This window comes from Lampetra fluviatilis, chromosome 54 (assembly GCF_964198595.1).
Source record: "Lampetra fluviatilis chromosome 54, kcLamFluv1.1, whole genome shotgun sequence".
Taxonomy (NCBI): Eukaryota; Metazoa; Chordata; class Hyperoartia; order Petromyzontiformes; family Petromyzontidae; genus Lampetra; species Lampetra fluviatilis.
The window spans coordinates 9,717,843-9,743,863 of record NC_136328.1 but is presented as its reverse complement, the minus strand read 5'-3'; the positions used below and the strand labels follow the sequence as shown (position 1 = coordinate 9,743,863).

General features: G+C 52.3%; 1 protein-coding gene across 1 annotated transcript; it reads right to left on the bottom strand.

Moving 5' to 3' along the window:
• Positions 1-232: 232 nt before the first annotated feature.
• On the bottom strand, positions 233-22,650 carry MYLIP (myosin regulatory light chain interacting protein). Its single transcript, XM_078879729.1, has 9 exons — positions 22,415-22,650; positions 20,649-20,839; positions 7,588-7,779; positions 7,235-7,459; positions 6,502-6,666; positions 5,828-5,960; positions 4,260-4,487; positions 3,901-4,029; positions 233-3,281 (listed from the first exon to the last, which is right to left on the bottom strand). The coding sequence occupies exons 1-9, from the start codon at positions 22,505-22,507 to the stop codon at positions 3,189-3,191; spliced, it is 1,449 nt and encodes a 482-aa protein (XP_078735855.1). The 5' UTR covers positions 22,508-22,650; the 3' UTR covers positions 233-3,188.
• Positions 22,651-26,021: the final 3,371 nt, after the last annotated feature.

The window sequence follows — 26,021 nt, the reverse complement described above, 5'->3', positions numbered from 1 at the left end:
GAAATTATGGGCCGAGTCAACTCTCCTAACCAGGTTTTGAAGTCGCAACCTTCTGATGCGCGCCGATCGCTCCCGCGAGGAGCCACCAGGGACGGATCGCGAAAGGAAACCAAGAGCCTGGCAGCTCGCTTGTCACAAAAAACTCACTTCAGTCGTACGCCACATGGTGCAACGTGGTGCCGGTTGCAATGGATAAGACACAACAGTATCTTCCGTCACATCTTGAAAAGGCTAAAGTGAACTTTATTACACCGTTAAATATAAAAAAAAAACATTGGCAATAAAACAATAACACTCAAAGTGTCCTGCAAGAGGCTCTGCCGAGCCAAGGGAGGACCGAGAAGTGTAACAGTGGAAGTGTGCATCGCAAAAGAGAAGGAACAGGGCAAGCGCGGCGGATGGGATGAAGGGTTTAGCAGCTGCCCCGACCGGGAGCCATTGCCCCCCCCCCACCCCGGGTCGACGCCAATAACAATCCTAGCAATCGTCACGTGACCACAAAACCAGCACGTGACCAAGCAACGGCAATAGTCACGTGACCACCCAAGCGTGGTGGTGAGAGCGTGCTCCCATTCCTATGCCGCGACGTTTCCGCAGAGGGGAAACGGCAGTGAGTGGGAAGGTTGCGGGCGAGACTGCGCATGGGTGACTGTGCGTGCGAATCTGTGAGGGTGAGTGTGTGAGGCTGCATGTGTGAATGTGTGTGAGGGTGTATGTGAGGGTGCGTGTGTGAGAGCGTGCATGTAACGGAAGTGGGCGTGCAAGCGAGTGTGCGAGTGTCTGCTTGAGAGCGAGCGTGTGAGTGTGCGCATGCGAGTCGGTGAACATAAGCTGCTGGATGAACAGCTTCCATACCCAGCAATTCTGCCGTGACACTGACCACCGAATGGAAACAGAACGTCGTAAAAACCCCGTCGGGAATTGTTCTGCCGAGAGAGGAGACTCCCAACGCCGCGGCTCCCTCCACGCTCCACTCTAGGCGATCGCCAAGTGGCACAAACGTGACGTCTATGTGGCAAAATGGCGCCGCGGACGCGTGTCACCCCACCTGAGACGGCTAGACGCGCAGCAGTCGCGGACACGACCCGAAGGCTGCTCGGCGTGGCGACACCAAAAGTTGCCTGCGAGGAGGGAACCCGGTTGGAAGCGGCGCCCCAGGTTCAGTAAAACAAAATTACTTTAATAAAAACGAGTCTAAGACTTTTGTGCGCGACTCAGAAATCAGGAACCACACACAAAACGCAATAAAAATGTGAACCAAATAAAAAAGAAATGTTAATAGTAACGCGTGCGTCTTGGCCACCGAAGTCAGAACGCAGGCCGAGGGGGCCCCTGTAACAGCAGCGCACGGCAGTGGATTTGTCCGTCGCGTTGTTTCGCCAGCTGCCACGATCTCTCTCTGTGGGAATCGGTAGCGTGTTTATAGTTTCGTGAATTGGTCAATCGTCAACGCAGCTCGGCTCGAGTTCCGCCACTGCGGGTGGCACCGCTAAGCCAACCTGTGAAGGGGAGGCAGCGTGGATACCGTCATGGAGGTGATCTCGCCCTCTCCTCGCCAGTGATGGAGTGATGAAGTAGAGTCCGCTATCCGTTAATCAAACGAATGACAGAGACGGTCTGGGCAGTGCAGTGCATTGGTTTACAAAAACCCTGATGAGACATTGAATGTTGAAAACGGTGCAGATTATTTAGATTACTTTGCTGCTATAAATTTCCGGATTAATAAGCCACTTGGTTGAGCTATCATTTGTGGCCAGGTCACTTCTGAATAATAGGCTAATAGCTCAGTGGACTTTGCCTGGTAAAATAAAACTAGTTTAGTCGTATTTGTATATTTATTTAAGCGATTTGTTTACCTTTCCTATTCTTTTCACTATTGTGTTTTTGTATCGTTTGTTATTGTAACTTTCTGCTATCTGTGCAAAAGAGCTTTATAGCTCATTGGATTCCTTCAGTATAAATAAATATTCTGATTCTGATACACACAACCAGAAGGAATACCTCGTAGCTGATGGGATGTGTGAAAGCATTTGTATTGCTTGTGGAGAGAGCCAGATGCGGGAAGGAGGCGAATTGTCCGGCGATTTATTGTTCCTCGCGTTCTCCGTGATGATGCGGAAAGATCATTTTGTATTACACACGGGACGGCCCGGGTATGGACAAACACGTGATGGGAGGGTGGCTCTGGTAGAGAGAGTGGACGCGACACGCCGACAACATCAGCTTCAGAGGGGTTCCCGTCATCTCCTGGGCAAGGCCGGTGAAAGCACATCAACTCAGGAAGAACGGAACCAGTGACGGCTCCCGTGTCTCTCTCTGGCGTCTCTTCCCGACGCCTGCTGGTGTGAGACAGCCAGACGCCCAGGTTGAGTGTTTCCCACGGTGCCGCGGTACGCCAACTGGTGGGAGTTGGGAGGGCACAGGGCCCACTACAAATGGTGCTTTTTCTGGAAGATTTTATTGTTTTTCTAGCGGATGTTTCAATTTGCATACAGTAAATTTTAAATGTATCTTGTAATTTTATTGTTTGTTGCAGTTGCACCCGAGTCAAGAGCCAAATGGCTCACAGGGTTATTCCAAATAAATGAAACTGAACCGCGTCAAGGCAAGAAGCGACCATAGATTTTCTCCACACTTATCTCGAACTCTTCCTCTGTCTTCCGCGGCGACTTTTCTCGAGACGTCGCTCGTCAAAACGAAGCGCTCTGACTCTTCGCGGCACTTTGCGCTCGGTCGGTTCGCGCTTGAAAAACGCACTGCGTCAGTTCAAGCTCCTGGGAGGGACGACCGCCGTGACCGCAATGGCCGCAATGGCGGCAGAGTGGCGGGTTCCGTAGCACGTCACAACCGCCGCGCCTAGCAGCGGTATCCCCCGCAAGGCGGCCGCCAACGTCGTCACTGCCGCCAAGTCTCTCGCAAACGCACGGCGACATGCCGCGAGTCCTGGAACCAGCCAGACATGGATGGGGGAGGGGCGTCTCGCCGCGTTGCCCAGGCCACTCTCACAAACGAGTCTCTCGAGATCTCACCCGGCCAGTCGACGGAGAAGGCCGCGCGGAATTCAGTCGAATAAGAAGTTTTTTAGTTTTCTTTGTTCGACGGAAAGACGTGGAGGAGGTCGAGTCGAGCGGCGAGGGAGAGTGGCGAGGGTGAGCGGTGAGCGCCGAGGGCGAAGGCGTGTGGCGAGGCTACAGCTCGGAGTTGAGGCGTAGAAGCTTGGGACACACCGGCAGGAAGACGTGCTGCACGCGGTCCACATCACAGCGGCACAAGGGGCAGGCCTGCGGGCAAGACAAAGATCCCCTGTGTAGCCTCAGCAGACCGATAGGGCAAGTGCTGTTAGCGTGCACCCGGTGCTTGTGTGGGCTAGCTTGCACTCTTGAATCAAGGGTCAGAGGTCGGAGCGCTGCATTGAGTCGGTGCTCATCTCTCGTCTATATCATTGGGCCAGTGGTGGAAATTCCACGTTCCTACAGCGGGAGTGATATCTATCCATAGGACAACGATCGACTTCCTCGCAAAACGGTGCCAATTTTAGCGATCGCGCAGGGAGGGACGACGGGGCCGCAGTCTGCCCCACGACTCACACGGCCGCAGCTCAACCGGCCGACAGGGCTCTACAGGCTCACAGTTGTGGGAGGTCGCGAGTTCAAGCGGCCCATCATCACTCCATCACGGGGTTCATACAAACGAGCGCCACTTGGCGGGTAAGTCGACGGGGAGGCTGCGCGCTCAATAGAATTCGTCCCCTGCCACAGGAATATGGAATGTCCGCCACTAACTCCGCAGGGCTGCGAACGGGAGATGGATCGCCGATGCCTCGGTGCTCATTTGAGGCGTGGGACATCCCCCTGCGACCGTGACGAACGGAAAGGGGGGTGGGGGGCGAGAGGCACTGACCCGGAGGCGCGCGGCACAGCCGCGACAGCACACCATGTGGCCGCAGGGGCAGAACGCAGCATCGATGTCCCCGTGGCAGCACGCGCTGCACAGCATCGCCTCCTGCAGCGCACGCAGCCGCTCCTCCAGCTGCACGCACGCACACAAACACGCATGCACACGCACGGGACCACACACGGCGCAAAGGTTACCCAGGTAGTGCTGCACTGTCGGGGTCGGTGGGTGTCGGCGAGCGCCGACTTTCATCCAAAATAGTTTTGCTCGGCCGGTCTTGCCGTGCCGGTGTTTTTGCCATGCGGCTGTCGTTACCATGTGCGGGTTGTTGCCATGTGGGTGTGGCCACCGAAGCAATCTCCCACCTGCTGGATGTCGCAGCGGCGCTGGGCGGGCGTGGGGGGCGCAGACAGAGACTCCAGGGGGGAGGGACACGGCTCGCAGGTGCCAGTGTCCTCCACGGTGTTGGCCCCCGGGGAGCACCCTCTCGGTGTGCCCCTCCCCAGTGCGACCCCCCCCGCCGGCCCGGGTGTCCCCTCGTCGCCCACCACGGCAGTGTGGTAGAGCTGGCGCCGGCAATGGTCGTACACCTCCTGGTGACGGTGGTGGGGATCACACGCCGTATTACTACCATCACTACCACCATTATTTTCACCACGATCATCATTATCACCACAACCACCACCACTATCGCAATCACCACCTTCATCATCATCACCATGATCACCGCCATCTGAGTGCAGTCCAAAGCGTCAAATGGCAAGCAACACAAAGCACTATCAGAGTTGCAATTGATAATGTAATGTAGTAACTCGGCGGGAGACGACTTCACGGGTAGCACACTCTTTTATTTCACCAACTATAGTTACACGGGTGACTAACACCAGCTATAGTTACTCGGGTGACCAACACCCACTTAGTTACACGGGTGGCTAACACCAGCCTAACCCACACGGTTCTCCTGGCTACACCAACACGGGCTCTTACGCCCCGTAGCCTCTCGGAACACACCCAGCCGGGGTGTCCGTCTCGACTCTGGGTCCCACAGTCCCGACCCACATGGGCGTCGGACCACGGGTCCCACAGTCTCGCCTCCGAGCCACACAGGGCCCCGGTCCTGACAAGGACAGCGGGACTAGGGGTCTCAGGGCACTACTTCTTCAACTCCGTCTTCAATCTTCAACTGGTTAACCACCCCGAGTGCTCCCGCGCGTCCTCCTTTATGTCCATCCTGCGGACGTCGCTGAGAGCACCCATCCCATTTGACCAATCACTGCGCGCTGCCCACGATCCTCTTTCTCACCTCGTGTCAGCGCGCACAATCCCACACGCTGCGCCGCCCCGTACTCACTCACTCCCGGCGCGCGCGTCCACACCACGCCCACATGCGTGCCCAACCCCGCACCCCGCGCCGCCCCGTGATCCATCACTGTCGGCGCACGTCAACACCACCACTACAATAAGAGTAGATAACTAATTTCTTGAGGGAAACAAGAGACGATGGAAAGAAATTCCAGAGGTGAGCAGTGTGATGGAAGATGTACAAAGAGAAGTGGAGTGACCTGCAGCATAGTGAGCAAGTGTGTGAGTGTGTGAATGAGTGGGTATGTAGATGGATGGATGAGTGATTGAGTGGGTGGGTGGTTGAGTGGGCGAGTGTGTGAGCGAGCGGGTGATTGTATATTAATGGGTGGGTAAGTGATTGAGTGGGTGAATGATTGAATGGGTGAGTAAGAATATGAGCGAGAGGGTGGGTATGTGGATGGGTCGGTGCGTGAGCGATTGAGTGAGCGAGCCGATTAATGAGCGAGTTGCGACCTGCAGTATGGCAGTTAAGCACAGATATGTTTTAATCAGACACGATTCGTGAATCACAACCCCTCCACCCCTCCCCTACCCGCCCCCCCACCCCCCGCAGGGAAAGCAGCCACACCTTGCAGGTTCGCCGGATGTCGAACACGAATCTCTTGCCAAGGTCGATGTCTTCGCTGAGGAGCAGCGAGGCCAGGTGGCCCTTGAAGTCGCGGCTGTACTGCGCTGTGACCGCGTCGTTCACCGTGTCGCACCTGGGGCCGCACACCACGCCGCGGTCACCTCGCGCGTAACCGCATGGCCAGAGACGCGGCCCTGCAACCACTTGCTTTGTTTTACCCTTGCACGCTGCCCGGATGTCTTGGCAGAGGTGGAAGTACCCACGCTTTACCCCACCACACACGACATACCGACCAACTAACTGCAGTGAACCCATTTACACTCCTTGTTTGGGGGAGATTTGAGAAACGTTCCACGTTTCCACTGCCGATCCAGAAGATGGTAGTCGAACCGGCAACCTCCGGATCACAAGTCCAGACGACTGGCAGATGCACTACCCGTGCTGCCTACTGTGCCAGCCGGTACACACGCACACACGCACACCTTGCACGTACACACAACGGGCGTCATTCATCACAAAGTGATGGTGAAGTCACCAGTGCTTGGTGCTAGGCTAGGTCCACTTTGTCACAAACACAATGGCACTCGCACATCACGCTCACATCTCCCATGCACGACACGCACGACACACACGACACGCACGACACGCACGACACGCACGGGCGTCGCACTCACCGGTAGAAGGCGTGGGCCTCGGTGACGGCCCGGTATAGCCCGTTTGCCGCGTGGCTGCTCACGAGCCGGAACCTCGTCTCCTCCGGCTCGGCACCGTCGCCCAGCACCGAGAACACGACGCGCTTATTGGACTGCGTGGCTGCGTGGATTGTGGGGAACGGAATTCTGCACTGCGGAGAGGCAACCCAGAGTCGCACCGCAGAGTCACAACGCAAAGTGGCACCAGACATGTCTGAAGGTGGCATATCCACACTTTACCCCAGACATTTCTAGATTTGTGCGAATTATTGACTGGGTGTGGTTCGTAAAAATGCATGCAGTGTGAGTTATGGATGCTAACGTGTGCGTACGCTCGTGTACGCGTGTGTACATGCGTGTGTACATGCGTGTGTACATGCGTGTGTACATGCGTGTGTACATGCGTGTGTACATGCGGTGTGCGGAGAGCGGCAGCGTTGCGGTGCGGAAACATCGCTAGTTGGAAGACAAAGGCGGTCGGGCATGGTATTGGCCACCCACCCCATCGTGTGCCGTGCCGGCCTGCATTAGGTGCTCGCTCACAGCACGGTGGATCTTTGTGTGTGCATTCGTGCGATTACGTGTTTGACACCGGAGCGAGAAAAATGCCCCCTCCATCTCGAAAGATTTTCCAGCCAAATTATTCGAACCAGGTCAAAACCAACCGGCGTCATCAACGGGTGCCGCGCTGACGATTTTCACCGGGGTCGCTCACCGTCGCAGGGGGACGCGGGTCGCGCCGTCGCCGCACAACGCCACGCCGGCGTCGCACACCGCCACACCGTCGCAGCCCACGCCCAGCAAGCGACGTTGCCCGGCGTCGTCCCACGCAGAGTGCCACTCCACGCCGAACCCCGGCAGGGCGGCCGCTTCCTGCAGAGCGCGGTATTCTGCCGTGGCGCGCGAGCACCCGCCAAGGGCGCGGTGCGACTCGGACACGCTGCGGGAGAGCGGAGACAGGAAGAGAGGGACGCCGAGCGGTGAGCGCCCGGCCACACCGTCGCGCGAGGGAGGAGAGGGAAGGTTTGTCAAGCTGCGCCGCAGACCGTCGAGCACCCTGTGTCTCACCTGGCAGGATCGGCGCCGCCCAGGCGGTCGAAGACAGCGGCGGCGTTGTCGTTATTACTGCCGCCGTGCGGGGCGCGGTAGTCGCCCAATTCGGCTTGCATAATTAACGCCGCCAGCCTCACGGCGCTATCGTCGCGGCACACCAGCCGGCCTAGCCGCAGCTCCTCTCGCACGTGCAGGTAGAACTGGTGCCTGCGCCGGCGTGGCAGGGAGGAGCGGGGGAGAGGTGGAGAGAGGTCAGAGCGATCGTCGCCAGCAACGGCCGCCGGTCAACATTTTTTACAGACCACGGGTGACCGTGGCAACTCAGCGGGCAACGGAGTGGGGCTAGGGCCGGTGTTAGTCGTCAGCTGACATTAATCTGCTCAAAAAGCTTACAGGCTTATCATGGCCATCACACCGCATGCGATATACGTACGCCGATAAATAATTTGGACGTACATACAGTGAGGGAAAAAAGTATTTGATCCCCTGCTGATTTTGTACATTTGCCCACTGACAAAGAAATGATCAGTCTATAATTTTAATGGTATGTTTATTTGAACAGTGAGATACAGAATAACAACAAAATCCAGAAAAACACATGTCAAAAATGTTATAAATTGATTTGCATTTTAATGAGGGAAATAAGTATTTGACCCCTCTGCAAAACATGACTTAGTACTTGGTGGCAAAACCCTTGTTGGCAATCACAGAGGTCAGACGTTTCTTGTAGTTGGCCACCAGGTTAGCACACATCTCAGGAGGGATTTTGTCCCATTCCTCTTCGCAGATCTTCTCCAAGTCATTAAGGTTTTGAGGCTGACGTTTGGCAACTCGAACCTTCAGCTCCCTCCACAGATTTTCTATGGGATTAAGGTCTGGAGACTGGCTAGGCCAGTCCAGGACCTTAATGTGCTTCTTCTTGAGCCACTCCTTTGTTGCCTTGGCCGTGTGTTTTGGGTCATTGTCATGCTGGAATACCCATCCACGACCCATTTTCAATGCCCTGGCTGAGGAAAGGAGGTTCTCACCCAAGATTTGACGGTACATGCCCCATCCATCGTCCCTTTGATGCGGTGAAATTGTCCTGCCCCCTTAGCAGAAAAACACCCCCAAAGCATAATGTTTCCACCTCCATGTTTGACGGTGGGGATGGTGTTCTAGGGGTCATAGGCAGCATTCCTCCTCCTCCAAACACGGCAAGTTGAGTTGATGCCAAAGAGCTCCATTTTGGTCTCATCTGACCACAACACTTTCACCCAGTTTGTCCTCTGAATCATTCAGATGTTCATTGGCAAACTTCAGACGGGCATGTATATGTGCTTTCTTGAACAGGGGGACCTTGCGAGCGCTGCAGGATTTCAGTCCTTCACGGCGTAGTGTGTTACCAACTGTTTTATTGGTGACTATGGTCCCAGCTGCCTTGAGATCATTGACAAGATCCTCCCGTGTAGTTCTGGGCTGATTCCTCACCGTTCTCATGATCATTGCAACTCCACGAGGTGAGCTCTTGCATGGAACCCCAGGCCGAAGGAGATTGACAGTTCTTTTGTGTTTCTTCCATTTGCGAATAATCGCACCAACTGTTGTCACCTTCTCACCAAGCTGATTGGCGATGGTCTTGTAACCCATTCCAGCCTTGTGCAGGTCTACAATCTTGTCCCTGACATCCTTGGAGAGCTCTTTGGTCTTGGCCATTGATTGATTGCTTCTGCGAACAGGTGTCTTTTATACAGGTAACAAGCTGAGATTAGGAGCACTCCCTTTTAGAGTGTGCTCCTAATCTCAGCTCGTTACCTGTATAAAATACACCTGGGAGCCTGAAATCTTTCTGATTGAGAGGGGGTCAAATACTTATGTCCCTCATTAAAATGCAAATCAATTTATAACATTTTTGACATGCGTTTCTCTGGATTGTGTTGTTGTTATTCTGTCTCTCACTGTTCAAATAAACCTACCATTAAAATTATAGACTGATCATTTCTTTGTCAGTGGGCAAACGTTCAAAATCAGCAGGGGATCAAATACTTTTTTCCCTCACTGTACATACAATCATATCACCTGATCACACCATCTCATCACACCATCATACCATCTCATCACACCACACAACAGTCAAGCAAATAGAAGTCATAACTGCACAATAGCTGATATTGAAAACAGTGCTTACAACCTGACAATAATATTAAACAAAATACATTTCCTGTGACCAAACTTGGCTTGGTGAAATTATTACAGAACCATCACGTCCGCCTTCACGCATCCCAGTCTCCGACTGCTCCAGTTTCACCGAACCCCATGCCGGTTCCGACTTTTCCTGGGGCTTCTACCGTCCACGGCGAGGGAGGCTCGAGTCCACGAGGCTCGGGGCCGCTCATTGTAAATAAACTCGGCTGCCAGCGTGGCGGTGTCACGGTGCGCACGCCGGACAGCCAATCCAGGAGGTCGCCAATTCGATTCCATCTCCCGGTGCGGCAGTTTAAAAACAGTGGTGTCAGGAACTTAAATCCCCCCCCCCCCCTGCCTCAACGCCTCTGTCCACCCAGATGAATCAAATCGGTTCTGATTGACTGCTAAAACGCACGCAAACCCAGTCAAAACTGGTGAGCGATTTGCCACACAAGACAGAACCGGGTCCAGCAATGGACGAGACGTCTCTCTAGCTGAGAGATGCGGGGAGCTGCCCCAGCAGTGGTGTCATGGGCAGCAGCGCATCGGTTCACCGGTTCCATAGCCGGTACGGCAGCCGATACAATGGTGTGCATTATGCACTCCTAGAAATGCCGTGTGTGGCTCACGGGATGTGTTAAAAAATATAACTTTCATTTTCCATGCGGAGGGACCGACGATATGGGAAGGAGGCGAATCGTCCTCCCCATCTACGTGGTGGAAGTTGTTTGTGAACACTCCGCGTAGCGTGTTCAAGCCCGCGCGCACGGCGGTCCGTGCAATGCGCATTCGCCCTCGTTCCTCCCGCGTTCGCCCTCCGGCTACGGAAGTGGCGCCCCCGTGAGACGTGCGTAACAGCGTGCATCCACGCTCGAACAAACGCCAAGCGGAGCTCGCGAACAACTGCCAACAACACCCCCGCCCGGCTCCAACAAGACCGTGCGTGTGCCGCGCGTGTCGTATGTGTGCGTGTCGTGTGTGTGCGTTCCGTGTTTGTGCCACGTGGCGCTGGGGCTAACAAACAAGGAAAGACAAAGACGGTGAGGACAAAGGGAGCTCGGCTCTTTGGTGGGGGCAGGTGAGCGGTTGTTTGTAAAATGCCACAGGGGGTAAGAGGTGGGAGAGGCGCACACACGCACACGAATACAAGACAAAGACCTCTCCGTATAGCCTATTAGCAGACTGTTGGGGCAAAGTGCTGTTTGCGAGCACCTATTAAGGCCGGAACGATACACAAGGGCGTGGGTAGCCAGCACCACGCCCGACCGCCTTTGTCTCCCCAGTGGCAATGCTTATTCACCCCACCAGACACACACACATGGCTGTCGGGGTGGAACACAACCACGTGTTTATATTCCCACATGTTTATATTCACGCGTGTGTCCACGTGTGTGTGTGTCTGGGCATGTCGTGTGGTTGTATATGTGTTCAGGCGTGTCTTTGTCTGCCTCAATGGCCCGTGATCACAAATCGCTCTTTAATTCCATCAAAAAAGTAACCTACCATCATTAACGGAAAGAACGAACGGTGATCCAATCTCCAACCCCCAGGAACAGGTTTGCAGATTTGCTGAGCATTTCTGAGGTTCTGGGGGAGGGGAAATCCCTCAGCCTGGAAAACATCGTGGCACAAAGTTGGGATGACCCTGGTGAGGCTGCGATGCCTCAAATATTGTAAGAGGAAGTCACCCCCTATGAGTGGCTGGTTGAGGTGCCATTTGTTGAGGAAGTACTGAAGGCGATCCAGAGCCTGAGACCAGGAAAGAAACCGGGCAGAGATGATCTCCCAAGCAAAATGCTGAGGGAGGGTGGCGTTTGTGCACAAACTGCCCTACATGACATCATAACAACAGTCTGAACCACTGAACGGGTTCCGCAGAATTGGAAGGATGCCCTGATGGTCCCCCTCTTTAAGAAGGGGGACCGCACAGACTAACAACTACAGGGCCATCTCACTCCTCAGTGTGCCAGGAAAGGCCCTCGCAAGGATTATTCGACATCGCCTTGCCAGGCAGGCTGAGGAGAGGCTTGCGGAGCCCCAATGTGGTTTCAGGAAAGGGCGGTCCTGCACAGATGCCATATTTTCTGTCCGTCTGTTACAGCAGCGATGTCGGGAATTCCAACAAGACCTACATCTTTGCTTTATTGAACTGGTCAAGGCCTATGATACCATCAGTAGGCCTGGGCTCTGGGTTGTTCTTCGTGCTTTCGGAGTCCCTGACCCACTGCTCACGATCATTAAGTATCTTCATGATGGTGAGAGGGCCTGGATAAAACTACGTGGTTGGGAGTCGGAGCCATTCCCTGTTCACTTTGGGGTGCTACAGCGATGTCCTCTGGCTCCCACATTATTTAACATTTTTTTCGACCACGTAGTTCGTGAAGCCTTCAATAGCCGTACAGGAGGAATTCCCATCTGGTACAAATACAATGGGAGGCTGATCGATGCCCGGGTGCGGTCAAGGGATGCTGATGAGTTGAAGGCGCTGCTGCTGACCCTAGAGCTTGCCACTAAGAGGTGGGGCCTTACCATCAGCCCCACCAAAGCTAAGCACCTGCCTGGGTATTTTGTACCATCGGACACTCCACCCCCACAACTCCCAATTGGTGATAGGGCAGTTGTGGAGAGCGTGGAGAGTTTCCCATACCTGGGCAGTCTGCTCATGTCCGGCTCCGGTTTGACAGCAGAGGTCTCACTCCGAATCAGTAGAACGGTAATATCTTTTCATCGGCAGGCAAGGCTGCGGTTGGCAGGGTCATGTAGCCCGCATGCCCAGCCATCGCATGCCTAAACAGCTTCCGTTCAGGCCGGATCGAGGGGGCTAAACAGGCATGGCATGGGCTAGAGAAGAGATGGAGTGATGTGGTACAGGATTATGTGGAGCTGCGTGGACTTGCCGATGACTGGTACCAGCGGTGTCAAGATCGGCCTCTGTGGAGGAGACTCGTGAAGGACGCTACCGGGCAGTTGGAGGCAGTCGCCCTCCAACAACAACGGAGGGCGGAGGAGCGACGCTCACAACAATGAGTGGAGCGCCGGGTGACTAAAGCACAGCAAATTGGCACAGTAGGGGGCACAGGTGGTGCATCAGCCAGTCATCTCAGTCAGTCGACCCGTGGCACCTCGGTCTGCCCCGTGACCTCCTGCCAGGGGCGTTCGACACTTCACGTGGCCTCAGCGTGCACATAGCCTGGCACAAGCGTCGTGGTGACGTCACCGCCACTTAGTGGCGAATGGCAGTTGTTGTCTTTACGTGCGTGTGGTTGTATGTGTGGGTTCTCGTGTGCGTTTCTGTGTGTCGTGTTGTGTGTGTTCACGCATATGTGCCTGTGCGTGTCGTGCGGTTGTGTGTGTGTGTTCACGCGTGTGTCTTTGTGTTCTCATCGTGTGGTTGAGCGTGTGTGGGAGAGACAGAACACCAGCACAAGCCTGTACTTGATTTTAATTTGATGATGACGATGAGGTTTTCAATCAGTGCGCACTACCGGCTGTGACACATGGTTACAAAACAGCGGTGGTCATGACCCAAAAATATGGAACACTGAACGGTGCACAAAGAAGCGTGGAGAGCTCCGAACTTGTAATTACACCGAGACAGAATGAGGAAGGCGCGGGCGGAGTAGAGAACAGAAGGAGGTTCATGACATCATCCAAACTACGACGCAAAGCGAGTGGAGAATAACAGTGGGGTAAAAAGTGTGTACGAGTGTGTACTAGTGTGCACTAGTGTGCACGAGTGTGTACGAGTGTGCACGAGTGTGCACTAGTGTGTACGAGTGTGCACTAGTGTGCGCGAGTGTGTACTGGTGTGTACGAGTGTGTACGAGTGTGTACTGGTGTGTACTGGTGTGTACGAGTGTGTACTAGTGTGCACTAGTGTGTACGAGTGTGCACTAGTGTGCGCGAGTGTGTACTGGTGTGTACTGGTGTGTACGAGTGTGCACTAGTGTGCACTAGTGTGTACTGGTGTGTACTGGTGTGTACGAGTGTGTACTGGTGTGTACGAGTGTGCACTAGTGTGTACTAGTGTGTACTAGTGTGTACTGTACGTATGTTTGGTTGGCTATGTCCGGTGCGAAAAAAGTTCAACAAGACAGTGCACACACACACGTACGTACGTGTTTTTGTGTGCCATCTGTCACAGAATGGAAGGGTGCATCACGTGCAGCAGCAGCCGCCGACGGGATTGAGTCATCGCTGTGACCGATAGTAACCCCCCCTCGAGCCACTAGAGTTCACACGCAAGTCCCAACACACAAGCAGCAACAGCAGCTGCGGTGGCGGTGTTTGGGGCTTTCCTTTCATAAAACCCGGGGAAGTGCGGATCCACGGGCTCAAGCCGCGAAGCGGCCAGCAACTAACAGCACCATGCAAGTTGTAAACATGCACAGGGTGCTGCTGCCTTTCTTGACTGAAACAACGGATTATTGTTGTAAAAGGTTGGGATCGGGAAAGAGACGATGATGGAAGAGGGAGTTACAAAGTGGGGCAAGGGAAGGAGACAGATATAAGTGTTGATGTGACCTGCAGTGTGGCGGATGAGCTGGTGGGTAGGTGAGTGGGTGGGTGAGTGTGTTGTTGTGACCTGCAGCGTGGAGGGTGAGCCGGTGGGTAGGTGAGTGTGTTGTTGTGACCTGCAGTGTGGAGGGTGAGCCGGTGGGTAGGTGAGTGGGTGGGTGAGTGTGTTGTTGTGACCTGCAGTGTGGAGGATGAGCTGGTGGGTAGGTGAGTGGGTGGGTGAGTGTGTTGTTGTGACCTGCAGTGTGGAGGGTGAGCTGGTGGGTAGGTGAGTGGGTGGGTGAGTGTGTTGTTGTGACCTGCAGTGTGGAGGATGAGCTGGTGGGTAGGTGAGTGGGTGGGTGAGTGTGTTGTTGTGACCTGCAGTGTGGAGGGTGAGCTGGTGGGTAGGTGAGTGGGTGGGTGAGTGTGTTGTTGTGACCTGTAGTGTGGAGGGTGAGCTGGTGGGTAGGTGAGTGGGTGGGTGAGTGTGTTGTTGTGACCTGCAGTGTGGAGGGTGAGCTGGTGGGTAGGTGAGTGGGTGGGTGAGTGTGTTGTTGTGACCTGCAGTGTGGAGGGTGAGCTGGTGGGTAGGTGAGTGGGTGAGCGGGTGTGTTGTTGTGACCTGCAGTGTGAATGAGGAGTCTGGTGGCCCACGTCCTCAGCAAAGGGTGGTGGCTATACACAACACCCACCAACTGTGTAATCAGGTGTTATCCATTTAGTACGTACGCATGGAGGGGGAGGTTAACCCAAATGCGTACCGCTTGCGTATGGGGAGGGGGGTCTACTGACAATGTACGCATAGGGAATAGGAAACGGGGGGGGGGGTGAAGCCTCGATAATAATTTGTCTACATTGGCCTTCAAATGAGTTACATAGTCCGGCGGTGGCCTATCTGATTGCTTAAACACGTTAATAATATTAATCCTTGATTGTTTCTGCGTGGATTAAATATCAGCCGTTCTATAGGATTCGGGGGGCGGGGGGGTCAAGCGGACGCAGGTGGGGGGGGGGGTAAAAAGTACACATGCGTACAGGGAGGGGGGCATTGGTTAAGTTGACAGATTTTTGCGTACGTAATAAATGGATGGCCCCGAAGTGTCTCACGTTGGCGCTTAGTAACATGTGCAGCCCTTTGTTCATTCTGAACAGGCGTTAAACCGCGTCGTCGTGAACATGCCCGACATGCCCAACCCCTTGAGATCTGGGAAGCTCAGCAGATATTGCACCTGGCGAGCCCGTAGACAGGAGACTGGGACCATCACGTGATCGTAGGCTTGGGCTACGAGGTAGCCAGAAGAGGGCAGCACAGCCATGGATTGTTGATACTATATGTGCGGAGCAATGTCACTCGTTCACATGCCGATGGGTGTTCTCCTGGTTCTCCTGCCACCGCTGGTGGAGGGGCTCCGCGACGTGAGCGCTGTCCCCTGGCCACACCACTCCGGTGCAACGCGACGACACAGCGCGCGCGGGGGTTTACCCGCTTTGTGTGGCTGCGCGAAGATCGGGGACTGTGCTAGGGAGTGGTTGGGCTCGTGGTGAAAACAGGAAGCGCGCAGTGAGACTCTTCTGTTTGTCCCCCCACCGCCGCCATGTATTTCCCGTTGTGCGAGTGTAGGGAGCGGACACCACCATCGGCTGTGGATGGAAGTGGCCGCGTGGGGCAGCGGCACTCAAAATGGTGGTGCAGTGGTGACGCTCGCAACTCGTCAGCGAGTAGTGCCTGGGTTTGATTCCTGACTCCGTGCCTTTCTGTGTTCAGTTTCTATGTTCTCCCCCGTTCTAAGTGGGTTTCCTTGGGGTCTTCCAGTTTCCTCCCATAACAAATATCTATATATATGTCATTGGCCAAACATACCAAAGCTGAAAAATTACCTGCAGATTTTCAATTGGGATCACATCAGCAGTAGCAGCAACATCACCCCCCCCCCCCGACTATAAAACACTTGGCAAGACCCTCCTGAGAAAGTGTTTTGAGACTCAGCAGTGATGATTCGGTGGGAGTGAGCATCCCATAAAACGACCACTATTGACTTCCCAACATAAAAGTTGTACTCATTTATTGACCGCAGAGGGATGATGGGCAAAGCCAACCCACTCCAACCGAGATTTGAACTCGCAAACTTCCCAGTGCAAGCCTCCTTGCTCAAGTGGCCAGGTTCTGTGAACCCAACAACGTCCACAAACCCCAGCCACACATCTTCCTCCTAGGCAGACAAGGCAGGCTTAAAGCTACTCTTTTTTTAATAAGTCAGTCCCTCCAGAAAAACGCGGAGTTTTTTGGTGATTGTTGCGGGCAAAAATCGTTGATTATGCGGCACGTTTTCTTAAAAAATGCGATGGAATATGCGGGATATTTATGCAATTTTATGCGATTAAATTGCGGGAACTTGCAAAAATTGCGGGAACTTGCAAAAATTGCGGGAACTTGCAAAAATTGCGGGAACTTGCAAAAACTGCGGTGTGATGAAAAAGAGAAAAAAAAGTGATTCCCCCAACACCCTATTCACTAGGCTACTACTTTAATGTAAAGAGTCATTTCTTATTACTTCCTATGATAAGCAAGCATACTACATCACAGAAAGTGCTGGGAATATTTAAGTTCTCATCTTGTTTTATTTCAGACCTTAACAAACAGATGGCTCAAACTTACAAAACATTGAGTCGAACAAGTTCTGTAGCTTTACAAAATGAATATGCTACAACTTCTGTAAAAATGAATAAATAAAATATTAAAAAATAAAATGTGTGCTTCCTGTTTTACAGAGGTAGCTATACAAAACAGACATCTTCTGTTAAAATAAGTGTTTTCAGTGCACAGTAACGTAAGCAATACAGTAACAGTATAGTCTTACAGTAATGTAAATTTACATACTACTAACAAAAAAGTGCAATCTTACAACTGTAAAGTTGCATAAACTCTTCATCATGGTTTCATTGGCATCGCGGGGTTTGCAGCTTTTCAATGATGTCGTGTAATGGGTGACGTCACTTCATAACGTTCCCATGGCAACAGGGGAAATGGCTGCGCTTGTGTGAAGTAAACGCAACATTTTTCAACTTTCTGCTAAGATATATGTGACTTTTTGAAACGAAAATGCGGGGATTATGAAATCATGCAAGCCCGCATATTTTGCGCGCGGAAATCTGCAATTTATGCGGCGAAAGTGCGGCGTATTTGAAAAAACGCGCCCCACGCATAAATATGCGGACTTTGGCTGATTTTGCGTGGAATCTTGCGATCGCATAATCGCGTTTTTCTGGAGGGACTGATAAGTGTTTTCATTGTTGGCTAGTCAGGGGTCGGTGATGGAGCGGCGTTGGTGGTGGGGCGGGAGAGAGAGGTGGAAGCCGATTGGGCAAGACAGCGGTTGTCTGTGTGTGGCTGTAGCTGGGCAGATTGTGGGGGATGGTGAGCGGCTGTGTGTGGGTGCATGCTGAAGTGTAGTGGTCAGCACGCTGCACTACAAACCCGGCAATCCGAGTTCGATTCTCGCTCTCGGACACCAACACTATCAGTGACGATTATCTGAACCGGTCCAGGGCCTCCCCTAGGTCGACTCAGCCACAAATGAGTACCTGGGTATGGTGTGTAAACATCGCTACTGGGGAGACAAAGGTGGTCGGATGTGGTGCTGACCACCCCCTTGTGTACCGTGCCAGCCTTTATAGGTGCTACTCACTAATAGCACTTGCCCCAACAGTACGTCAAGGCTATACAGGGGATCTTTGTCTTTATGGGTGCAGCCACTCGCAAACCGTGCTGGCCGCCCTGCCGCGCTGCTATCGCCAACCCTGGGTAGATCCACAAAAGTTCAAGGAAACGTGGCCGAGGTCTCTAGGTTTTTTTTCAGTGGAAATATTGCAGTGCATTGCAGTCCATGGGAGAGGTGGACTTTACAGCGCGACTCCCAGCGCAAACGAATCAACCGAGCCAAGCAGTAGTTGAACTCGCAACCTTCCGCTCGCGAGTAGCACGCTCGACCGCAAGGCCACCCTGAATGCATTACTTTCATCCATGGTCAATCCACTGCTGAATCAAGGTCCCCCCCAAGCCTCACAATCCTGCAATGCATCAATCCATCCGATATCCACTATACAGTACAGGGTGATTTGGCCAAACCTGTGGCCAATTACTGCTCATTACTGCTCTTCACTCTTAGATAATAATTCACAGGTTGGGTTTAAACTCAATTAAATATTTCCTGTAAATAATAAAATAATCTTCACTGTAATCTTGCGGTGGTTAAATGCCTCAGCCACTCCAAGCGCCTTGCACCTCATCTCAAATATTCAAAGGGCACCCCCAGTGGCAGCTGTCCCTGTGTGGCACAAGGTGACTCCGCACCGTTTGCAAGCCGGCATTTAGTCTTGTTTTACACAATTGCTGAGCTCAGGCATAAAGACCCACAACATCAAGCGGCCAGCAACAAATATCACCATCAAAGTTGCAACAGATAAGACTTAACACGACTCTTGAATTGAGAAAGGTTATGAGAGCCTAGTAAAAATACGGTGGGAGGACTAACGAAGTAGAGTAACGTGAGGGGAGAAGCAGAGAGAAGTGACCAACAGTGTGGTGGTAGTTAAACACAGTGTGGTGGTGGTTGAACACAGTGTGGTGGTGGTGGTTGAACAGTGTGGTGGATGAGATAACAGTGTCTGGTCAAGACCAAGGCCTCAACACAGGTAGAGGAGGAATCAACGAGTGAAGTTCACGGGGACAGTAACCACAGTCGTAGTAGCGACAGAAGAGTGATAGGGAGGCGACTGACTGCTGATGAGTGAGTAAGCGAGCGAGTGGCTGGAGTGACTCAGCGAGTACTGGATCACCAATCACCACTGTATGTTGAATTCTGCCAAGTGTAGACATTCACGCACTCTCATACATTGTTTAAACGTCTTTCCCGTAAACAAAGCGGACTGCCCAGGAGACCCACAGGTTAAGAGGTTGTTTGTGTCTCTCTGGTTTCGTTTCACTTATTAAAACCCGCAGCTCATGACATCATCGAGCCTCGCTACACTCGCTCGAACACGCCTTGACACCCGCACGAAAGGCGCCAGCAGGGGGAGGAGGGGGAGGGAGGGGGATTTCCCAAGAAAAAACACCAACTTCAAATAATCACTGGCGTCACTGTGCAAAATATAACAAAATCAATAATCACCACAATCCACCTCCTTCACTCTCCGCTCTCTCGACATCCCTCACCACCCACCCCACACATACAAAATTTAAGTATTTTTACATATCCCATCAGCCACACACACGGCCTTCTGGGATCATAATTTCAGCAGTGTTTGTTCAACAGAAGCAAAACTCTGCACCGGTTTTGATATTTGGTATTTTGTCAGCAGTTAGCATTGGTTGGTTGAAGCAAGTTTGGCAGATGAGTCACCGAATGTCAAAACCGGTCGAGAGTTCGACTGTATTAAACCGCTCGGTGGTAGAGCGAGCGGCTCGCAATCGGAAATTGTGAGTTCAAATCCTGGTTAAGGAATGGCTCAGCCTATCATTCCTCTGGGGTAGATACAACAAGTACAACTTTGTGTGCGGGGAAGTCAACAGTAGTTGTACTATGGAGAGACTCGCACCCTGGAATCTCTGTCGCCGGCAGTATGTATGTACGTGCTAATTGGAGGTGCGGGGGAAGGACAACAAACTAAATACAAAAAGCAGTCCAAGAAAAGTTTTCACTTTCGATTTAAAAAGTGAATAGCTTCAGTGGCTTCCTAATATGGGAAGGAAGAGTGTTCCAGACAGCCTAAAAAATGCATTTGAAAGCCGCTGCTGCGAGGATGACCGAAATTCGCGTGATGGTTTATGCTCCTGAACGAGAACAGCAAGGTATTGTGGATCATTTGTGGCAAGTACTTTGTGTGTAATGAGTGCGACCTGATAATGTATTCGTTCGGCAACCAGAAGCCAATGCAGCTCGGCGAGCACCGAACAGACTTGGTCAGATCTTGCAGTCAGGACACGTGACAAATAGTTGTGTACATGCTACAGCTTCGTAATTTTTTTTGCCTGACGTCCCGTAGAGTAGTGAGTTGCAATAATCAAGCCATATAATGCTACATGCCACCGTGTTGGCTACGGCACGACTCAATAGTGGCCCAATGCATCATAGAGCCCTGATATTAAAATTTCAGAATCCAACTATATTTTGCATGCGGTAATTAAACATTCTGGCAGAGGTTCTTTAGATGCAAGTTGAAAACCGAGCCCTGGAGTCTGCGATCGCCGCACCCAATCCTCCCACAAATCATTTTGCCTGAACCCGAGTTGCCAACCACCAGAACCTCCAATTTTTCTGGATTAAGCGCCATTTCGGTTCGTGAAAACCACACGGGCGCCACTCGCGTGCGAATGCCGGGCCGGCGTGCGTCACGGCACGTGGCGGCCTCACCTGGTCTCATCCTGGAGCAGCAGGTGAGGCTCCACAAGGAACTTGACTCGGAGGCGCAGGCGGTGCGGAGCGGCGCCGCTCAGCTGCGGGCCGAGGCGGTTTCGCAGGTTGATCCACAGCGTCTCGCCCTTGGTGCCCTCGTACTGGAGGCCGAAGTAGTCGCGCTCGATGATGCGCAGGTGCCTACACACCTGGCGACGGTGGGGGGTGATCGGGACACCCGCGTGAGTACCCGTGGCCACGCACAGCCACTCGCATAGCACCCAGCTGTGATCGCGTAAGAGTTTATTTTGTCTAACCAGGTGAGAGAAGCGTTGCGCCCCCGCAGTGGGGCGAGTGGGAGAATGAGTTGCTGGTGCCTGGGTCTGCTCCGTGACGGCCTGCCAGCGGCCCTTCGACACTTCACATAGCCTCAAAGTGCACCTAGCATGGCACAGGTGCCTTGGTGACGTCACCACCACTTAGTGGCGAACAGCGGTTGTTGTTGTTGGGTGGATGAGTGAGTTGTTGTGACCTGCGGTGGATGAGACGACAGTGTCTGGTATAGACAGAGCCCTCAACACGAGGGGAGGAATCAACGAGTGAAGTTCGCGTGAAAAGTAACCAGTAAATTAACGGCTGGAGTTAATGGGCGACAGTGGTGGTTCATAGGAACGTGGGAATTCCACATTCCTATGGACGGGGCGAGGTGATCCATAGGACTACCACTGCTGGACTGCCACAAGGTGGTATGCATTAACATTAATCTCGGAGAATATCACGGTTGGCTTCATAAGGTGTGAAAATAGTTAAACATGCATACATGACGTGGTCGACCCTTTAGATTTAAACTACTGTATTAAGCCTTTAACGTTATACCTGTGCCATGGTAACGTTCGAAATTCAACATTCCCATTCTGGGGACAAGTCGTACCATCATCAAGACGCATGAGCAGCCTCCCGTGTCTCTTGTGCATTGTCGATGAGCTGGCTTAGCGCGACTGTACCAATACCTGGAGGTACCTCGCTCGTCAGTCAACGCCGCCGGGTTTTATCGGCCACCTCACACTTAGAAATCTGCGCAGCCGGGGATAAGCGCTGCATTTCAATGCACACTGCCGTTCTACTGCTAGATGAAGGCCTCCGCACGCCGCGTCAGTCTTCGGGATGGCTATGCGACCAAACCTTTACCCGCACCTCCGATTAGCACGGTTGGCTACGTACGGTGTGAAAGAAGTTCAACGTACGTACTGTACATACATCGCGCCGGTAGTGTGCGCGAGTGGTCCGGTTTAGTTCTCTGCTCAGTTATCAGTCGCCACTGACGGTGGCCGTGGTCTGGAACGGAGCACGAGTCGTCGTTGCTGTAGAGATAACCAAGCGGGTAGCCGATTAGACGCCACCATCTCCATCAATCGGACAACCATTGCCAGTCGAGTTATATACAGTACTTTGTTTTTATCTGTGCTGTACTTATGTACTGTACTCGTACAGGGAGCGCATCTTCCGAGACGTCTGGTCAGCGTGGAAGAGTAGACCAAATACACTCGCCGCCCCACCCCCTCGAGCAGAGACCCTTTCGTCAGCAGTGGCGCGAGAAAGACATTGCAGGGATGCGCCTTTACCTCTGCGTCCGTACCTAAGTGTGCTACAGGCGTGGAGATGGAGCGACAAGATGAGACGTTGAGACTCGCTTGTACACCGCCATCTAGCAGTGGATAACAACACCACGGCGGCTGCTACATGGCGACGCCGCTGTTGTTGGCCCTGCTGCTGATGATGTTTACCTCATTCACGCAATCTTCCCCCTTCGCCTTCGCGTCTAGCTCCACCTCCATCACCACCGAGTCGGGCCGGCTGACGAGACACAGGATGGTCATGGCTGAAGAGGCCCCGGCCTTCACTTCGACAGGAAGCCGTCTCTCTCCGCGGGCTAATTGCCGCTAATGAATCGCCCGCCGCCTTGAAGCGCCGAGGACGTTCCGTAATCACCAGAAAGAGCGACAAACTCTCTCGCCGAACGAAATGCGGCCCCGCCCGCGAGGGGTCCCATTTATATAGCTGGCGCAAGTCACGCCCCCTCAGCCGCTCTCAACCAATCGCGCGTCAAGAGGGGGGAGGGGCTAGACTCAAGGCAGGTGGACGGGGAGGCGTAGCTCTTGCACCACATGAGCTCCAGGTGGTGATCGGGTTCGTAAACATCGCCACTGGGGGAGACAAAGACGGTCGGGCGTGGTGTTGACCACTCACCCCCTCGTGTGCCGTGCCGGCCTTCATAGGTTCTCGCAAACAGCACTTACCCCAACAGTCTGTTCAGGCTATACGGGGGATCTTTGTCTTCGGAATAAACCTCCGTAAATCGGGGACTGCCCAAATCATTTCGGAAGTTCCCCGGGTCCCCTGCTCGTCCAGTCCACGGCTTCTTCTTCTTGTCGTAGTCGTCGTATGGCTGCTGATGTCGATGCAGAGCAACAAACTACGATGTCACACTCCCGTGGTCAAGCCCAGACAACCGCGTCAACAGCAGCAGCAGTAGCGTATCGCTGTTTCCTTAGAATGTTTGTGGATATGGGCATTGCGTCGTTGTTATGTTGCACTGTAGGTCTATGCAGACAAAACAAAAGGTGAAGGCGCAGTCCTGCAAATGCTCGCTCACGACACTGCTTACGGAAGGGGCCCTCCCACTGGAGGCCGCTCTCTAGAGGGTATTTTGGGGCCAACTCTTCACGATTTTCAAATAGCTTGGAAAAGTTGGTAGAAGAGTACTCACACTTTACCCCACCACACGCGGCCTTGCCACATGTACTAACTGTAGCGGTGACGCCGATTACTTTGCTGGTTGGTCAGCAGTGTAATAAAGTAAAATCTGACAGAGCATAGATCCAAAGACAAAGACCCCCCGTGTAGCTACATGACCCAGCCAACGCAGCCTTGCCCGCCGGAGGAGCTCACCGATGGAACTTTGCCCAGATCTTTCAAGAATTTGTGAGCTCCTCACACAATCCAGCCTAGTTAAACCCAGGATGGATCGTAGACAGGCCAGCCTAAATGTTTCTATCCTGGGTCCACGTTTCGCAAGCGTAGAGAAGGGAGGGGGTGACCGTGGCCGAGAAGACCTGAAGCTTCCACACAGCGTTACGCAACCGACTAAAATATATTGCCGCTCGACTGATTCGGAGTGACACCTCTGCTGTTAAACAGGAGCCGGTCATGAGCACAGACACACACACGCGCGCACTCAGACACACACGCGCTGATATTTACCTTAAACGCGTTCCCGTATCTGCACGCGCCGCCAACAACAACTCGAATGATAGATAGTGTAATATTACACTATGTATTATTCTATAATACATAGTGTAATATTACACTATGTATTATTCTATCCACCCTACTGTATATCACACTGCTGTATATTCACTATACAATTACGATACTATATATTGCCTTATACATTGTATTGAACATTACAATTTGATACTATTTATTATTATACAATCTGCTATACACTATACCATTGACCGTCGAGTGAAAGTTACTAAGAGGAAGCAACGAAATATGTCAATGGAAGAGTGGTAGTAGGAGACTTGCAGCAGAGCAAAGAATCCATTCCCTGCGGAGAATACAAGATATATAGTCATGCCAGTGAGTGGACTGCGGTCTGAAAGTCACCGTATTCTAAGGTATAGGGTGGTGTATAGTAATACAGTATACAATTTAATGTTGGTTTGTCTATGGCAGCATATAGTACGGGATATACCCGTGTGATAGGCCCGTGTGATGTAAGGGAAAAAAGTTTAGCTGGAAGCATATTATATTTTTTGCGACATATAATTGTAATGTATTATTTACTGTTAGTAGCTCAGCTTATTGGAGAGTATATTTAGTTTACTGATGATACTATGTAGTTTATACTTTCGTTTTTTACGTGGTTGTTTAGTTACTGCAGCTACATACTATTAACATTCCTTTCCTTTATTAATGTTACCCCTATCCCCTCCCTTTGATGCTGCTAATCCTGCAAAATGCACGGGCATAATATGACTTTGAAACCCCCCGCCCACCTCCTACGCATTTCACAAGTAGTACTAATCACATACCTGCATTTGCCATAAATATGCTAAATTCCTCTTGATATGCAAATTATTTTGTCAAAGCGCCCTTCCCCCCTTCCAACCCAGCTTAAATATACGCTCCAAGCGTGGTGGTGTTTCATTCAGACGCTGTCTCCCCGACAGACCTGGTCTACACCTGAGGACGGCTGCTTGCGTTGTGGCCGAAACTTCGTTAGAATTATTTTATTATGTTTTCTTTTTATTATTTTATTACTTCCCTTCTACGTGACTTTACCGAAATAACCAAGAAGATGAATCCCTGCAGTCACGAAAGCTTTAAATCGAAATTTAAGCCTCACTGGGTCTCATGATGAGACACTAAAAGTCAAAACCGGTCTAGTGTTCCGTGTGTTGAACCAATGTTGTTACTACGAGTATGCACTCCCAAAAGGAAGGCAGTCTGTCTGAGTGTTAAGAAAATACTTTATTTTGTAATGTCGGGGGCAGATTTGGGAAGAGGACGTTGTGGGACGCTATTGGCATGAATTACGCTCTATAAAATGAAAGTATTGTTTTTGTCTGCAATTGTCTGCTTAAGCCTACGTGCTGTCATTATTATAGACTGCTTAGTTGTGTCGTCCAAGGATCCCCACTGTAGCAGGACCCTCGTAAACAGCAGCAGCCTCCAGACTTCACAACCAACGTGGTCTTGCTTTGAACTGCAGTCACCCCTCTGGTATTGAGCTCGAGGTAAAGTCCTCCTCCTCCACCTCCTCCACCCCTCGGAATGTCGCGCGGCTCCACTGCGCCTCCTCCTCGTCCTTGTTGTTGTTGCGGGCACAGCAGCGGTGAAGCCGTCAGGCCCCGCAGGCGACCGACTCAGGCGGTGTGGGGTTGTTTTGAACTATTCGGTGGCGCTGCAGAGTTGGCACGGAGTGCAAGAGCACAAATAACACAACTAAATCCAACAACAACATTGTGGCCTTAAGAGTAAAACAATATACCTCGTCAACGTTTCAGACAACGGCCCTTCTTCATAGTGCAGTGAAAGAAGAGAGGCAGGGTGGGCAGTCAGAGCTGGATATTGCACTTACAACCGTGCGGCCTGATCACAATTACTGTACGTGTTAAATGTCTTTTTTTAAAACAAGTATACGAAAAGTTACATTATTCGTAGATATTGAGTAACAGATAAACCCCTTCGACAATCACATCGTCACTACTAAATAAGCGCATATATACTGTACATAAAGTAAAATGGCAATGCTGCTGAAACAATGCATTGTTGTGAGCAGGCATTGTTGTTGTTGTTGGGAGGACGAACGCGGCACCCCCCTGG

What these genes read in the sequence shown, in the direction of transcription:
- MYLIP (XM_078879729.1), bottom strand. Translation starts at nt 22,507, where the DNA reads ATGACCATCCTGTGTCTCGTCAGCCGGCCCGACTCGGTGGTGATGGAG. An exon ending in CTGCTCCAGGATGAGACCAG is followed by an intron (nt 7,780 to 20,648) that starts GTGAGGCCGCCA and finishes ACGCCGGCGCAG; the next exon opens with GCACCAGTTCTACCTGCACG. An exon ending in GAGGCCCACGCCTTCTACCG is followed by an intron (nt 5,961 to 6,501) that starts GTGAGTGCGACG and finishes GTGCGGCCCCAG; the next exon opens with GTGCGACACGGTGAACGACG.